The sequence below is a fragment of the Dendronephthya gigantea genome, unplaced genomic scaffold (assembly GCF_004324835.1).
Source record: "Dendronephthya gigantea isolate DGI-Jeju-01 unplaced genomic scaffold, DenGig_1.0 000001F, whole genome shotgun sequence".
Lineage (NCBI taxonomy): Eukaryota > Metazoa > Cnidaria > Anthozoa > Malacalcyonacea > Nephtheidae > Dendronephthya > Dendronephthya gigantea.
Window position 1 is genome coordinate 1,275,808 of NW_021163011.1, and position 18,916 is coordinate 1,294,723.

The 18,916-nt window shown below is 36.5% G+C and overlaps 1 protein-coding gene across 1 annotated transcript; it reads left to right on the forward strand.

Annotated features, from left to right (window-relative positions):
- Nucleotides 1–10,337: 10,337 nt before the first annotated feature.
- Nucleotides 10,338–18,749, forward strand: LOC114530608 (mucin-like protein). The gene is made up of 14 exons (XM_028552202.1): nucleotides 10,338–10,402; nucleotides 10,862–11,203; nucleotides 12,375–12,472; nucleotides 12,606–12,704; nucleotides 13,121–13,683; nucleotides 14,162–14,260; nucleotides 15,452–15,583; nucleotides 15,773–16,096; nucleotides 16,180–16,437; nucleotides 16,720–16,919; nucleotides 17,151–17,481; nucleotides 17,799–17,924; nucleotides 18,187–18,309; nucleotides 18,616–18,749. Exons 4-14 carry the CDS (start codon nucleotides 12,610–12,612, stop codon nucleotides 18,747–18,749), a joined length of 2,385 nt encoding a protein of 794 aa, XP_028408003.1. The 5' UTR covers nucleotides 10,338–10,402; nucleotides 10,862–11,203; nucleotides 12,375–12,472; nucleotides 12,606–12,609.
- The last annotated feature ends 167 nt before the right edge of the window (nucleotides 18,750–18,916 follow it).

Here is an 18,916-nt window from a genome sequence, read left to right on the forward strand (position 1 = left end):
TCGATACCTGGTATTCTGCATACAGTACAAAATGATATTATTCAAAACGGACATTTTGTGCAGTATTCAAACCATTTTGGCGGTATACAGTATTGATTATAAGTATATTGTTTTGTATCGATTTATACGCGTCGAAGTATCGACATCATAGACAGAATATGCACCGCGGTTTATTTACATTATTTACAACGCAACTATTTTGGCTATTCTCATGAAGTGACGGATAAATTGTAGCCATCATATAAATGTAGTGAATATAGTCACAGTTGTTTGACGAAGAAAAAGAGACTAAACTGAGAAAATCGCGCCCGGTTAGGCCGGTTTACACGGGCAACTAAAATTGTAATTTAATAGCCACAGTATCCGCGGCTAACGTAATTTGAGTACTTTGAGTAATTTCCTTTTGATTAATGTTTAACCTAGTTCATTATATTTTTACTGGCATAAGTCAAAACGTTTATGTTGGGACGAACGTCTGGTTGCTTAGGTATTACAGGACATGAAAACTTTGCACTATCCTTGGATCCCTAGTTCTAGCACACGCGCCACGTTGAATTAGTTTAAACACTTTCGCATTAATTAACCTGGGAATTGTCAAATTCCAGCCAAGTTCGCGGCTAATTTGAATTTCAAAGGTGTTAGTTTTTTTTTACTCACCCTGTATGGTGCGAACCCGAACAATATTAATATTCTTGCATATTTAAGTGGCCGTGTTTTTTTTGAGACACCCCGTACAGTATACCCATACACAAATGGCTTTTATTATTCGACATGTCCTTAATTCGCTAGCAAATTCTAAATTTTTGTAGGTCTATTTAGCCTTTTATAAGTTGCGTTAATCCCGAGGAGCAAAAATTCGAGGACAAGTCATTCAAATTTTAACAATATAGGTGATTTCAATAATTTTAGGGTTTTTTGGGACACCCTGTATTACATATCTTTCTCACAAGCACAAAAGCCTTTCTGCTCCTGGGAATTTCACATAACTTCTGAAAGCAAAATTCTGCACAATAATGCATGGTAAAGTTTATATCCAGACGTAAAAAATACGTACGTACAAAACACGTTTTGAGAAATGTTCTTGATCGAAATCCACCAGTGAAAAGCACAACCTTGAACAAAGCCGGTACGAAATTAACGAGCAGTATTAATTCGAGCCATGCGTTAGATTTTTTTCGATTGTGTATGTTTGTGCACCCGTGCCATGGGCTTAGAAAATTGATCAGGTATATTTAAATTATAACAATAGTTTGATTTCTCAAGATCTTCTTTTTTGGATACACATTGTATAGGGGGTAATTTTTTGTACTAATCTACTCAGACAATCTGGCAACCATGACATGCCTGCAAAAGTTCATGGGCTTTATTGAATATCTTATGGGCGGAAAGATTCTTGCAAGAACTATCCATTAATCATTATTATGGGGAAACAAGCTTCTCGCATTGTGCTATATAATGTTGTTGAAACGAGACTTACAGGTGATTTAAATCAGATATATCTCACACGGCTTAACGAGCCAACGACTGGCATTAGCTTTGCCGACTTTTCTATTTGGTGCTAAATCTTGTAAATTCTGGGTCCGTCTTGCAAACATATGGGTTTCCTGTACCTTACATTTCTCCCCACTTTATCTTTCGTTTACTTTTTAGAACAAATTCCTGAACACATGCAAAGAGTAAAATGACTAAATTTTGCATAGTCATACGTGCGAGCTTCAGTTGGCTCAAATTTTTCACCACACCCGGTATGCACATGGCTAACATGGCTTGCATGTGTGTAACACGGACAGACGGGATAGCATTCGTTTACTGAACGCATATCGAGGTTTGAGAATAAATATTAGTCGGCTCGTTAACAGTACTGTAGTAAATAAAAGGTAGTCCCAATCTTAACTACATAATTTTGTGGGACTACATAATTTCGAGTGTAGTGTAAACGGGGCTAAAGTACCAACCTCGTACCCAGGGTCTTTACTGCAAGATGGAAACTTGAGACTTTCCATAATACTATTAGGCCATATATAATGCACACATAACATTGTTTTTTAAAATCTAGCATTCAGGGCGAATAACTTGTTTTAAAATTATATCAATACAATTTACGCAATTTTCCAAGCAAGTAAAACCACAATGAAGAAAATGTCACAATGTGGTCAAACATGGCGAAAGGAAAAACATTCCAAGCCATGTGGAAACATGTAATTTGATACTTTGTTCTCACCCCCTAAGGCAACGAATTTTTCAAGAGCCACGTGACCCGCTCCGACCAGGGTCTTTTCTTTTACAGAGAAATTTGTGACAAATTAGATTTGCGGAATAATGCCACATTACATCATGGATAGTTAAAAGACTGGATAGGTAACTGCATGGCGTCAGCATTTTAACCTTATTGAAAATCGTGACGTAACACACAATATAACTGCCTCAAGTCGCGTCAAGTTGCATCAGGTCTTTTTGCAATATTAAAACAACTTGTGTGATTTTTTTTTTTTTGAATTAAAAATGGGCTGATCTTAAAGTTAATTTATAAAGAGCACAAGAAATATAAAGAAACTTTTGTGAGACACTAACTAATGTTCGTGATCTACATGGCAAGGACAGCATAAGAAAGGCATTAATGTGCAATAGCTGTGTCCCATAAATGTGTTTTTGAATTTATTTTTGAATCTTGCAAGTTTTATCTTGTTGAACTATTTTGTACTTGTGTATAAAATAAACTTTAATGTAACATTTCCAAAATTCAAATTTAAATTTTATTATCCATGACTACATTGAGCAAAACTAAGATCGTAATCGACTACGGAGTACTTGCTTGCGGGCAGAATTAATATTTCGAACAACAGATGTTTTAGTGGGATGCTCACTTAAATTATTGAAAGTTCGGCTATTTAACACCGGTTACATCAGTATTTACCTGAATGAACTCCAAACACATTTAATATAATGTTACAAATTAGAAAAATAACCTAAACAGAAACACGTTCCTAATGCTTCGTAAAAGTGGACGATGTAGTATGTAAATATTGCAAACAAAAATCGGAGTCTAAGAAGTTAAGCTCATACGACCCGTTCCCTGCTGACAAGTTGCGAGAACACACATCGACAGGTCGGTAATCTAAGGTATTTGTTGTGCTAATTTTTAATTATTTGTAATTTCGGGTTTAATTTTCACATAAACATAGAAACCCATTCATTATGTTAGAAAACTCGGATGTGCGAAATGGAGGGACTTGCCAAAAAAGCCTCCGTCTTACACACAAGGTGGTTAGCTTCGGAGTGGGCTATATTGCTTGTTTGTTTGGATGTGTGTTTGGGATTTGGATGAAGATCAAAGTTTTGCGCTGATTAGAGTTAAGATTGTTGATTACTACGCACGCCCACCAGCCTCGTACCCAGGCGCAGGCTCGTACTGATATTAAGACGATTCTCCATTACCGTCCGCTTCACCTGCGCGGGAGAAGCGTCTTTTGAAAATCTGCCCATGGGACCATGACGGGTCTGAAAAATAAAGCGCGCTTGAGCGGACGTAATGGAGAATCGCCTTTAATTATACATAAGACGATGGCAATTTCTAATGATATGTAAACAAATTCACATATATAAACTTAAATATAAACTAAAGCCAACTGATATTTAAGTTACATTCCGACAACTGGATATCTGTAGTTGAAGGAATGTTTACAGTTCTCCAAGAATGACTACCACGGACATACACAACCCAAGCTCGAAGAAGAGCAAAATTTATCTTCTTGCGTAACCAATTGAGAACGATGGAGGTACTATTTCTTTTTCTCAGCCAGTTTGCCTGCTAGGAACGAAAGGAAGTGAGAAGTCTCCCTTCCACATCCACCATAGGCACTAAAAACGACTGGGGGTGAAGGAGCCATGTTCAACTCAAACGTCAGATTGTACTGACGTTTCTTCTCACGTTTGTTAAACGAGCTGGTAAGAGTCTGGGGTCGATGTGTCGAAGCATAAGGATTAAACACCCTGACATCAAAAAATGCTTTTTCACATCTCTGCCAGAAACCTCTTGCAGCTATGTGCATTATGCACATTAGCATTGGATGAAAGTACTTCGCCAGTTAAAGGAGCATGCAGGAGCAGGTTCAGTAGAAACGTCGTAGGGCCACGTCGTCTATATCAGAAGCGAGAAAGTCACGGATTTCCGCATGTCGTCGATGAATAAAACCTACTTTCAGGCACGACAAGGCATTGTCCACGGTGAAAGATTTTCCACAAGCGCAGAAGGATGGAAGGCGCTTCAACGACCAACGATAACGCATGTAGATTGCGTCAAGAACTCTCGTTGCGTAAGTAGAACGAAAATATTAATATAAAATAAATAGCAATGTTCTCCCACCAGGAAACAATTGGGCAAGTCTACCGGCACCACTAAGGTCATTAGCGAAAGCAACATGTCGAACATCACTAGCTTCATCAGATTTAATTAACTGTAGCAAGGGTGTAATGACAAAAGCATACAGCGGCATGGCTATAATGGATCACTCTGTGTGGTACCTTATAATTAATTAAGCATAAGGAATTTCTTTCCCACCTTGCAAAAACAATCTTCATGCTGTGACATAACAGTTGAAGGTTGTAAAGTTTGAAAGTTGTAAATTGAATGTTGTGTAACATTCTCCGGTTAATTGAGTTGAAGGTGTTTGTTGCATCTACCAATAACACCGCATCCGTTTTATCTTCTGCAAAGATTTCTGACATGGCATGAACTGCCGCTTCACAGCCAACTGGTTATCCGGCACAACCTGGTGGTCTGATCTGGTTCAATATCAAAATTCCGTGTTGCAAGTCCCCGCTTTCCCAGCCCAGCCCAGCCCAGTCTAGTCCAGTCCAGTCCAGTCCAGTCCAGTCCAGTCCAGTCCAGTCCAGTCCAGTCCAGTCCAGTCCAGTCCAGTCTATAGTCTCGTCCGCATTCTACAACATGCCACATTTTACTCCATAAATATTTAACCAAACCTTTGCCGAAGTGATTTTTTACACTCTGAAAATAATCTCAATAACATTTTAGATAACTTCTATAGCCATGCGTGCAAAGTGGACTTTTTTAAGAATACCACTTGACTTCTAGCCGGGAATTATTCCTTCATAAATTAAGTAAATAAATTATTTTTAAGCCTCTATCGCGAGACAATTGATTCATAGGACATAGCTCGCATTTCATGCACACACACACAGCTTTATGGGCATACCTAAATAAGACCAATTATAACTTTGTTTTAGTATATTTATCATGGCGACTATGGTAACCAGTGCGCACGGGGTGATCTGATTATGTTTGAAGCTTTGAGATTTAAATGAGATTTTTCTAGATGGAATATTTTTCAACAAACAGCTTGCTTCTTTCTCAGTAACGTTGTACAGTAATACCCTGTTTCTCGTATCTTTAAACTGTAGAAATAGACGACATAGGCCTCTTTAAAAATCGATATGTCGATCGATATAATTTTCGACGGCCTTCCAACACTAACAATGGGGAGCCCACAATCGACTTTTTTTTTCATGGAATTTTTTTGTCTCCTACTTTGTATCGATTATTGATTTTTCTCAGTCGTCCTTCGGGCAATCATTGAACAAGGACGGCACTATCAAGGCGCCTTACTGAACAAACAATATTATCTTGCTTCAATATGAAAACTTCTCATGCATCGAATATTGACCTTCTATTGGTAAACGTCTTAATTTTCACTTCCTTCGTTCATTATATTTGTGGTAAGTTTGCATTCGTATAACTTTCAATTCATGCCTGGCACATGTTCATTTCCAGTGAATCAATTTTAATTGCGTTGCATGGATATTTAAACCTTGTTCATTTCTACATGGCAATGCATTCACGATTTTCAGTAGATAAATAATTAAGGTGAGTTTGTTCATGCATGCCTCGTTTTCCCACGCTTTGCGCAGGAAATTTCAACACAATGATGTAATATGTACTGCACAGAGAGTGATACATTTTGTGTCAATTAAGCCCGTTTAGCTTATATAAACGGTGGATAAGTCACTCTTACATCTCTGTTGAACAAGTCAACTTGAGTATTATGCACTGAATATGTAGTTGTAAACGATTTCTTAATTTGTGAGTGAGGTTAAAAACATTTAGCTCCGTTGTTGAATAAAACGATACACTTTTAACCATGCACCGTTTAAGCTAAACGGGCTTGATACACCTGGCCGCAGGTGCATTATATAATCATCTTGGAACGGGAATATCTTATTCTGTATTAGAAAGCAACTTGTCATGGTTGCACTGAAATAAATGATAATATTCATACTATTATCATTGTACTATGCATATACGGTAGCCAAAAGAATTTACTTGTGTCATGGTTTGCTGACTTATCGCCCATAAATTATGTTTTAGCAGTCGATAAAACCGAATTCTTATCGAAGATGTAAGTCTAGATATGACATGGCAGACTATATCGTCTAGCCTTTAATGACTGCCATGACTGTTCCTAGTGTGTTTTGAAAAAAAATTAATTCTTAGTTAGCAACTACATAATATTCGGATTATCGGCTAAATTAAGTATATATAGCTAATGACAATTAATGTGTACACTGTGTATAGTATATAAAGTGTAGTGCTATAAAATTAATATACCTAAAACTTCGCGAATTTACTGCAGGTCAATTTAGTCCAAACTTGATTATAAAACCCAGTGGTGAAGTCATTCAACTTTAATTCCGGCACCGTTTTGAATTATTCATCCAAACGTTTATTATATTAACCTAATTGCATTCTAGAAAGTACTCATGCTGAGTTGCGCTTTCATATAGCTAATAGTAATATACTTCAAAAGAAAATTATGAAATTAATGTTTGTGTCGCGTTTCTCCAGAGGCTGGCTCGAAAGCTACGCTACTTTGGCCTCTACTTTCCTTTTATATGTATATTTTTTGTATTATTTTCCTTTCTTCTTGAATTAATTTTGTAGTATGTAGTTGTATTTGTTCAGCTAATGGTGTGAAATAAATTATGTTATGTGATGTTAGCAAACTTCTGAAATAAACAAGTAAATATTTTTGCATGGAGTGTCAGTTCAGCTCTCTAGTAATTTTAACTATTCATCAAAACGTTAACGTATATAATATTTAGGAGGTATAGCAAAATGAGTATTGAAAAACTTTACGCATGCATTCGGCTCTTGAAACCATATACTCGCCAACTGCTTAGGTTAACTTTAGAATTTTGAATTGAAATCAACTGCATGCATGCACTATAAATCTTGAAATAAGAATCATGTATTAATTAGTCACTTGATACAATAACTTGTATCAGTAGTGCTAAGTGCGCTATTTCAAACATTTTAACCATACACGTATGTTTGTGTACATGCCCATATTTATGAAGGGCGATGCAGTTTAAGTTGTATTACAATATATCTGTACCCATTAAACCCTTTTTAACTTGGCAGATCATGTATGTGCGATCGATTGTTCATGCTATCATATTTTCGGAAATCTCGAAACATCGAGTTTGGATTATTGAGAATTTTGAGATACGAGTTTGGGTTCGAGTTAAATTCCGAGTAGCTAATTTGTATTCGGCATTTTCCGTATATTTTTCGAGTAGAGGAAGGTAGGCCTTCCCCCGAGTATTATATACTGAATTATCTAGGTATGATAAAATCTGGTTTTATTCCTAACGCTTTGAGGTATCGCGCTGGTATTCTTCTCCATTAAAAGGAGGTCCATTATCAGATTTGATGATTTCTGGAACACCATGAACAGCTGATGCTTTCGTTGAACTTAGTATTTCGACTTCTGGGAATCTCAAATATTTAAATTATCTACCGCTTCGAGAACAAGAAGGTAATCATTAGACGGTAACGATCCATGAAGTTGATATGTAAAACTCTCCAGGGATGTTCCGGCATACTTGTCGTTCCTTGTGGTTCTGGAGCATTCTGTTGCCCAAGTCAAAACTTCCTCATGTTATCTATCTGAGGAAACCATATTTTTCTTTAGCAATTAAAGGCCTTTTTTAATTCTTCTCAATACTGAGATGAGTTTCGAGAGCGATGTTTATTGCACTTTGTTGCGACGTTTTTGTATAAATAATTACGATTCTTGTTCCGCGAATGACGATTCCATTTAAGGTGACAGTAAGTTCGTTCTTGATGACTTTAAAAGGCTCCACACGTGAATTCCTTTTCCGTATTGCTGCACGCAAACCTCTCAATGTTCCCGGTCGGAATTTGGTTACAATAAGGTTGATGTATTGCTCTTCCATAACTTTTTCTTGCTTTCTCGATTTATTGATTATCTGGTGTCTGGGTAGATAATTAATTTGCCGGGTTTGTTACACCATGCAGATTTGTAAACTGTATCCTGAATCTACAGGGCTGGAGGCGAAGTATGTATCCATCGTTCACTTATGGCTGATGTCTTATATAGCTTGACGGTTTCCGTATATGACTTCCAAGGGTTTGTGATCAGTTACCTGATGAACTCGCCCAGACGATGGCAAGTCAGTCACTGTCAGATCACTGTCACTGATCAGTCATGTTGAACTCTTGTTATTTTTGCTCCTTTCATAGTTTCACAGTCTCATATAATTTTATGCTTTTATTATAAACCTTCCAATGCTTTTAAACCTCTGTTGCTTTCTATACCAATTACCAAACTATCCATCAAACTCCTATAATTAACATCAACTATGTAACGCTGCTTGCTTTGTTTTCATTTAACCAGTGTTGCATGGTTGATTTTTACGAGCCTCTTATGTGTTAATTATTTTTAGAATTACTGTCATTTTGGACTTCCTTCGATTTTTTGACTGGTTTATATTTAGTAGACTAGCTGGTAGTATAGATGATTATACGATCGCGAGTACAATATGGGATACTGAATAGTATACGAGTGATATTTAAAAATTTTCCCAAAGACAGGCAATTTTTTTTAGCATTACGGGAACTACTGAGTATGTTAATAAAATATTTAAGAAATAGAAACATTTTTCGTGTGTCTATACAGTTATAAAAACACGCGTGGGAGTTTTGGGAGAACGAGAAATAGTCAGTGGGAAAACGAGCCCGTAGGGCGAGTTTTTTTACGTTATTTCGAGTTCTCCCAAACTCCCACAAGTGTCTCTCTATAACTGTATAGAAACACAGGAAGAAATGTTTTCTAGTTCTTTTATATAATATAACTCGATAAAAAGATTTTTGCACAAACATTATAATTCCATTCAATTACAAATTCGCATTACATATAATTCGCATTACATATTTATGCATACAGTTATAGCATGGACAGTTAAAAGGCTATTATCCATGGTTGTAGAAACTCTTCTTGACCAATCAGCACGTGCGTACTGTAAATGTTATATTGAAAAATATGATTTTAGTCATTATAAAATAATCTTTGTATTTCCCTGATGGTTGATGGTGACTATAGCTTAGTCGAAACGTCGAAAATTATATTTTTGAATTATATTATATTTTACGGAGTTTCTATCGTTTAATAACTCTTTTAACCTTAAGTGCAAGTATTTTAAGCGCTTCATCGAGTTCTTTTGAAACATTATTTCTAAAGCAATGTTAATTTCTTATCAAAATTCAGTCGTGCCAGACTTTTATTCAACGTTATGTATTTTGACAGTATTTTCAAATACGTTTTTGCCTTTTTATATATAGTTCCTTCAGGGCTGTTTAGTTATTTTAAGCTGTTAATTTTTCGCTATTTTCTTAATTTTGTACTGCAATATACTTAACTGTACATCAGCTTCAACGTCAGAAACGTTTGGACCTAGAAAACGTTGGCAAAATTTTTGTCAAATATTAATCCGACGGTTAATTTTTTTTCTTTCGTGTGTCATATAGGTCAGGGAAATGGGGAGTTTGAAGGTAGCACAGAAACAGGTCTCGGAGATGGTAAGTGTCCATTGGTTTTTCATTAATCGATGCTCACAAAACATGTCACTAAAATATTAGTTTTCATAGCTAGTTTTCATGTGACATAACTCGACAAACTTCGTCATAATTCACATGTCGTAATTTGTTGTATAGTTTGGTTTTCTTAAGTCGCACTTTGCATAACAACAAATTACGACGATTTACGACATGCATGTGAATTACGAGGAGTTACGACGAATTGTATCATATTAAAAAAAATGTTAGGTATTACGTTTGAACTTTAGAGGATTCGAGCATTTGAAACTTGGAACTTGCAATATAATTTTGAGTTGCGTGCCCTCCAATTATCTATACTTTCTTGCAGGTCGACTGGTCGATTACACTGGCGACAAAGAAATCACATTCAGTATTAGGGTCGCATTTGTTGGTTCAAGCACTACTGTACAAAAGACTGCTGTATGCAAACGACTCAATCTACCCTTTATTGGCTTCAATTATAAAGGAAAAGATTTTACTAAAGCATTTGTAAGAGAAAGAACATAAATACATACCTGTAGTTTGGGTCTCCCAAACGAATTAGAAGTATTTGCATGCAGTTATGGCGTATATAACGCGGGGAAACCACCTCAAGTAGCTTCCCTTGAAGTGGGAAACCACCTCAAGTAGCTTCCCTTGAGTGGGAAACCACCTCAAGTAGCTTTCCTTGAAGGGTGAAACCACCTCATGCAAGTAGCTTTCCTTGAAGTGTGAAACCACCTCAAGTAGCTTCACTTGAAGTGTGAAACCACCTCAAGTAGCTTCCCTTGAAGTGTGAAACCACCTCAAGTAGCTTCCCTTGAAGTGTGAAACCACCTCAAGTAGCTTCCCTTGAAGTGTGAAACCACCTCAAGTAGCTTTCCTTGAAGTGTGAAACCACCTCAAGTATACTTGTCTTGTATGGCTGTTCCTATATAAAGTATTCTATATAAATTTGAATACCTTTAGGTTTGTGCCAATGGGCTGGTAAAATTTAATGATCGCGCCTACGAATTAAATCCTCGAAATTTCGGTACTTATGGCGAACAAGAAAACGACGCGGCTTGTTTTGCACCATACTGGTCCTCTGTTGACTTGAATTATTTTGAAAATGGACAGTCGAAGGTGTTTTTTAAGAAATATAAAAATCAAAATAACGACCCTCGTGGCGTGTTCTCAAAAGCTAGAGGGTATGGTAATAGCCTATGGAAAGCAGACCTAAACGGAGCAAACTACGATCCCCTTTGGGTAACGGTCATAACTTGGGTCGATCTCCGACCAAAGCAACCCGGTGATGCTACATACCTTGGCGTAAGTAAACGTAGTTAATGTATAAATCTTTCGCGTACATACAAAGGACGTAAAGCGTTATATATGTACGATCGATCGAGGACACTTCATCTCTGGCGTGCGCGCGCAAAATTCGTGCTCTCTTCTGTTAACATACTTTTTGTGAGCCATTGAAACCTGAGTATCGTAAACTGCGGTAATCGTACTTAAATTTAGGGAATTAAAAGTCTTTTCCGTTCATTGTGCACGCCCTTTGGCTTTGAACATACTTTTTTAAGCCGAAGTCTAAACTGATAGCCAGTGCATGTATTTAAATTTTGTTTCGGATGCGCGTATTTTTTGTGCATGAAAGTTTCAGGGGCTTTAAAAAACAACTTTCCCGCGCTCTAGAATCTTAAAACAATTTTCACTGAATGTTAGCTGCGTCAGAAAATATCGAAGCACTTTGCTAGTTGGGCACGACGAACTTTAGCTTCGATAATTCACCTTCAACTAAAGCCATTGAATGTAATTTCTTATAATATGGCTTTTCAAGATCCTCTATTCTGATTCGTTGACGAGCGGTCCGTAAAAACCCATATCCGGACCGTAGTCCGCATCTTCCGTATTCCGGATGTCTCATGCAGTTCAGCCTCGCAATTCGTCGCTCGGTCCATACTAAAAAACCTCGATCTGAAATTTCACAGTACAGACCTCTCAAGCTCGGTCAACAATCACATGCAGTTATTATACAGCTATTTGCAAGCCACCGTTAACCGTAAAGTTTTTATCACATTTTTTTATACGTTTCAAACTTTTAGATTTAGTCGGAAAAGTTGATTGTTGAACTATAAACCAATCAGCTAGGTTACAATGTGATATTTCGACAGGTAATCTGATTGAAAAGTGGCACAAAATTGTACCTTAGAATACACACTAAATGACTAACCACACTTGCTCTTGTCAGCTACCTCTGTAGCTCACTGCACTGACCGGCATCGCATAACTGTTCCTGGCTTGAATTCAGTTTGTGTATTCCACTCGAAATTAAGACCCTTTAAAAAACCTTTAGAACTTACCTAATCGAGTGGTAACCATGATTGGTTCATGGTTTAACATTCAACGTTTCCGGTTAAACATAAAAGTTGGAAACGTAAACAAACGTGAGTAACGGTGCCTTGCAAATAGCTGTATACTCTCTGTCAACATTTAGAGAAACACTTTTCAACTATTCCTGGCTACCAGTAAGTCAAATCAGGCACTTGTCGTCTATATTTACAAGGACATTGACTGGTCAATCGGAGTGAACAGGTAACGTAGCGAAGTTATAGCTGATTATAGATCATATCACAATTATCACTATATAATTTATAATGCATGTGCATGTATATCTGTGCAGTGTATACAACAGCTATACATGATCATTCTTGCATGTTTTAACTAGGGACATGTACTCAAATTGGGCCGAAACGAGTGACTTGCCTGTTATCGGTTATAATTCTGGTCAAAAAGATGACAAAGAGCCGTACAAAAATTATGAAAGGTAAGACCGCAACTTATAAGCCCTTGCAAGAAGCTAATTACTGCTGATATACAGAAAATTATTGATTACAATGATTCAGTTCGTGGTATAATAGGTATTTTACTCTATTATTACAAATAACGACCAAAACATTTCAAATGATTTCCTGCTTCGCTAAACGTTCCATAAACGTTCTATAAAACCCTAAAAACACCATCTATAAAAACTCTATCCATCCAGCATTATATCCAGGCCAATATATATATATATATATATATATATATATATATATATATATATATATATATATATATATATATATATATATATATATATATACCTTTCTGTACCATTGTTAAAGTCCATATAATCTATATATAAAGTTACCTAAAAATTTAAAAATTCTTAAGTATGCCTTTTTTATTGTCTTACATTAGTTCCGGTACTGTTAACGCAGAAGAGGTTGATGATTATTTTAATCCCAACTTACTAAGGCGAGGCGAAATTGGGTATAGTCTCAAAAAAATGGTCGTAAAGCCTCCAACAAGTGCTGAAAAATGTTCCGAGTGGGTAAATGAACAGATGTTCAGTGGGAATACAAGAAGATCTTGTAAGCTAGGATGTGCCCCCACGCTTAGATTAGCTCGGCTTAGTTTGCGCGGACGTTTTTGGGCATTATGGCGAAGGTTTAAACGGACAAATATCAGGTTCTTTGACACCTTCTGTATACTAAGTGCTCGTTGGGGACGGATAGATGCAGACGAATGCTGTTATCTAAATGTTTGGTGGCTTGGCTATCCCCTTTACAGCGCGCCAGGACCAGGTGCAGGTTACTGGCGTCTATACCATCCGTCCCGGAACTTCCAAAAGTACTTGGAGGAGGAGAACGCTTACGAAAATTGCTGCACCAAACTAGATAGCACTCGGCAATCGTGCGGGAAATTTTACAGTATTCGCCCGCCATGCACCAGTCTTTTTTGGAGATTCCCGTCAAGATGGGGTAAGTCATTGTTGCTGGTAAGTCACATGTAGCTACGCTTTGTTAATTTATTGCCTTTTACAGCGAGGGAATGCCAGGAAAAACTATACAACAGCATATATTTCTCAACTATGCGTTTTAACGTGTTTCAATTTGGATTTAGTGGTATATGGATTCTCAGTAGCCTCACGTTTGGTCTTTGTAGTATGACCTTGTTTTTTCAATCACTCATACAGTCTAAAACTTGCCATGATGAAAAGTAGCCTTGATCAGTGCCAGCCTGACGATTTTTTCCCGCTATGTAAATTTCGAGCAATTATAATTATTCATGTCTTTAGAAATCTATTGTTTTCACAGTCAGTGAACACTAAAATATTAGCATAGCGGGACAAATCGACAGGCTGGCTACGCTACTGGCCTTGATAATAACATCGCGTTCCCCTAATTTCTTTCTTTGCCTGTAAGGCTGTAACTTCTTGTTAAAACCATTTTACTTTAGGGCGCATGTTTGGTGATCCACACTTTATTTCACTCGATGGGAAAAACTACACATTCAATGGCTGTGGATGGTTTACGTATTTCAAAGGCGAAATGCCAGGTCAGAAAAAATTCTAACAAAAATGCAGCATTTTGAAAATAGTTGGCGTTCGAATCGTTTTTCGAAGCTATATTGAGCCATGCATCATTTAAGCTTTTCCAACAGTCGGCGATTACCACTGGAGAAAAAAGTCCCTTCAATATTGTGGATAATACAACAACCCCCTCCCCTTAGGGAGTTTTAAATATTTATGTAGTATTTTGATTCATCAAATCTCCATGATATAAGGCTCTTCTCAGGTCATCGCAACTTTGGTACTTAAGTCAAGACAAACTAAGTATTCTCACGAAGCGAGCTTGCGAGTAGTGTCCATTCCGATTAGTGTGAAAGAGGGCCTTTTCAGCTATCGTTGTCCAGATAGCCAAAGGTTCCTATTGAAATTGTTCCAGTTATATACCGTCCTGCGGGATGATAAGTTGCTCATTGCTATATATAGTATTGTTAGTTGACCTGTGAATGAGGAGATTTCATGATTGATGAATTTATGCATAGAAGTTTTTTAACACTCTTTCGCCTGTATTCAAAAAGCTCACTCACACTCACACTCATGGAGTGTGACATATAAATTTTGTTAATGCTGATCAATGAGAAAGTTTTCTCTGAATAGATGGAAAGATATAAGGTAAATCACTGAAAATCAAACCTCTATTCGACTCGGAATACCGCCATTGAAACGTTATGAGAGGATTAAGATCTCCCACTCAATGAGTTTGAGTGTGAGTGAGCTTTTAGAATACAGGCGTTTACTCTTGAAGACTCGAAAGTTCAGACATAAAAAACCGAGAAGCATTGTTTACAAAAACTTCACGCTTTCGTAACACGTGACTTCAATGACTAAACTCTAGAAACAAACAGCGAATAAGCTAACTGCCTTTTTAACAGTGGTTGCCTGGTATGATTATAAGTGAAACCTTTGACATGTGAAATTTATATCAAGTAACTTTATGTGAAAATTTTTCACATGTGAAATTTCGCTTTCAATTTCATGTGAAATCCTTTCACATAATATGACATCTCACATGTGACTGTATGTGAAATCTTTTTAATGAGATGTGAAATGTCACATGTGATTTCATGTGAATTTTGAGTTTCACATAATATCACATGATTTCACCTAAAAAGATTACAGGTTTAGAAGCCAATGATGAAAACAATAACTTATTTTCGTTATTCAACTGTATTTTTAAACAGGTACCAACGAAAGCTCTCTTGTGGTGCAAGTTCGCACAACAAGGGTTGGAAATGTTAATGCAACTGGCTTTACAGGAATTGCTGTCAAGGAGGGTAATTCGGAAACCGTTCAAATAAACCTAAACGAAGGAGGTATGTGCATGTGAAACTAAAACCATTCCAGAAATGAAAACAGGCTGGCAGAAATAAGTAATGCATGTTTTGACGGGTTTTGAAAAATCTACTACACTTCCATCAAATAAAAAAAGTTAAAAAACATTACAAATGAATTCAATCAAGAACGGTATTCTATAGTAATAAAGTTTCTCCTTATTTATTAAGGTGGTCTGCTTGTACATGTTGATGGTAATGAGTTCACTCCGGGTTCAAATGCAACAACACTAGAGAGTGGTGTTACTCTATCTTATATCAATAACACATTTGAGGTTGGAACACCTCTTGGAAATGGAGTAAGAATCAATGAAGCAGCAAACGGCACTTTTTTTACATTCGTGACATCGTTTTTAAAATCTTACGAGAACTCATCACTTGGATTAGCAGGAAAATGGAATGGGAAAATAGAGGACGACTTCACGTTACCAAATGGAACAGCTTTACCAATTGATTTGAGTGACTCTGATATATTTCATAAGTTCGGGGAAGCGTGTAAGTACACTGCTATAGGCAGATAGTTATATTCTGAATGCACCCTAACGAGAAATTAATGCATCATAAATCTTAATCCTTAGGGAGAGTAAATGAAGACGAAAAAATATACCGAAACATAGATGATGATACACCTGCGTACAAATGTCCAAGCAGTTTTGTTCCAATATTTTTTGACCAAGCAATAAAAGATATGAACGAAACATTGAGAGCAGAAGCTGAAAGTGTTTGTGGTAATGATGTCACCTGTCTTTTTGACATCGCAGCAACAAACGATGTTGCAATTGGAAAATCAACGCTGACAGAAATCACGTCTATAAACAATGAAGTCGCAGAAATTGGTTAGTATATAGCTACTTGGTGCAGTAATATTTTTCTCTTTGTATTGAACAGCTTTTCATGCGAACGATGGTGCATATATAGACTTGATCATTCAATATGTAAAAAGAGGGGGAAATAAGCGGGAAATGTGTGAAACAGTTATATGAGGGGAAAATGAGTTTAGATTTAAATAATACCCATATCATAAAATAACATATGGTTTAATCCTAAGACGAGTCGCAGGTAGTTGGCGTTAAATAACGGCGTTAATATATTTATACATAATTTTTTTCTACTCACAGAAAATAATCTACCGGTGTTCAAAGAAAATTTGACTGTCATCAACGTTACCTTAGGAGAGACATTCACAATAACACTTGAAGCCGAAGATCCGGATGGCGATGATATTATGTTTGACGTTCCAAATTTTCCACCTGGTGCAACATATACAACCAATGGCAATCAATTGATTTTCGTTTGGCCTGTGGATTCTCCTGATCCGGTATGTATTGCATTCTCACACGAAGAATTGTGTTCTAGCAAAAATTCCAATTTACTCATTTAATTTTAATAACCCAAATGTTCTCTCTAAAAAACTCTGCAAATCCATTTTTTTAAATTCACTACAGCGTCTCCTCGTAAAAGTGCAGCTAGATAAAATTATTGGACCACTCCCAAAAAATTGCAGTGAATTTTGTCACCATTTAAACTAGTTATATTCTTCTACTCGCAGGCCAATATAACATTTTTGGTTCAAGATACAAAAAACGCAAGTACGACGCTTTCTCCATACATCCAACTCTGCCGGTGTCTAAACGGTAGCGGATGCTTTGTTCCTGAAGCATCGTCAGAACAAACGGCAGCTATCAAAAATACTTTTCTCGTTATGTCCTGTAATTGCCCGCTTGGTTACACTGGGGAATTCTGTGAAACCGTAAAAGATTTCTGCAGGGGACATTTGACACCGCCGTGTCATCCTTTGGTCACGTGCGCCAACTCTCCGACGGGCTTCACTTGTGGGACTTGCCCTCAAGGATACGAAGGCGATGGAGCTATTTGTAGTGGTTGGTACAACAATTTTCATCATCTCTTAGTATTTTTTAGCTTTTTATGAAGGGTCTATTACTGTTTTACACACACATGAAGATTATATTTCTATGCAGTTGTCATTAATTTTCTTGTGAATGAAAACCAATGCTCTGTTTTGCTGATTGGCTGCATGGTAGCAAAATTTATAAACCTGACTGAGTAGAATGTTCTCAAAAGGTATTGGGACCGTTTTAGCTAATATTGCTTGAAAGTCCGTTTATTTTCCAAAAAATATTGGTTTGAGCAAAAAAAAGAGAATGTCCAAGGATGCCATGTTATAACATTATTTTAGATATCAATGAATGCGGAGCTAATGAGACTGTTTGCGAACAAAAGTGTACCAATACAGCTGGTTCCTACTTTTGTGGGTGCAATGATGGATTCTCATTAGATTTGAGTGATGGAAAAACGTGTAATGGTAAGGTTACATATACGTGTTTATATATTAGAATACAATTCATTAACTATTGATCTTAATGTTGCCGAGCATGTATCACAAACAAATTGTTCTTTAACTATTAGCCTATAAAGAAAATGCATGTTACTTAATATGCAACAGGCTACACAAGATGACTTTGTAGTGTTCAAACCGGAAACAATATTACTGACTGTAAAAAACAAATTTTTAAGTAGCAAGATTTAGACTTTAATAATATTAATATATTTATATTCTCGTATAGACATAGACGAATGCGCCAAAGCCAACGACTGTAGTCAGCTGTGCAACAACACAATCGGCTCATATAATTGCTATTGCAGGATCGGATTCTTGACCGATCCTGACAACGCCAAGTCTTGTACAGGTAATATGTAATATATTTATTTTACCGTGAGTTAATTCGAGCTCGATTAGGTGCATTATATTTGGAAGAAACCTGCAAAGAAAAAATTGCCTCACGTTTAAAGAACGTTTTCCACTGTATAGGCGAATTTATCCTCGCAAACAGATAAAAAGTAGGGAGCGATTCTACTTTTTCGCAAACCAATCACATCACCGGATTTCGGATATCAAATTCGCCTAGTGGAAAACGGGCTCTATTGTTCTTCTGAACAAGAAGATCGAAACAATCGAATGTGAAAAATTAACATTAAGTTACATTTCTTTTCAGCAAAAACGCAATGTGATCAAAGCAATCCATGTCAGCAGATTTGTTTTATTGATCCGCTCCAGGTTGGACAGGAGAAATGTGATTGTAATCTTGGATACCGTCTTGCAACAGATTCAACAACTTGTGAAGGTTAGATAGTTTCTAATTACCTGCCAATATATATATTAATATATATATATATATATATTAATATATATATATAATATATATATATAATATTATATATATGTTATATATATATATATATGTATATATATTTATATATATATATATTTATATATATTTATATAGTTTTAATGAG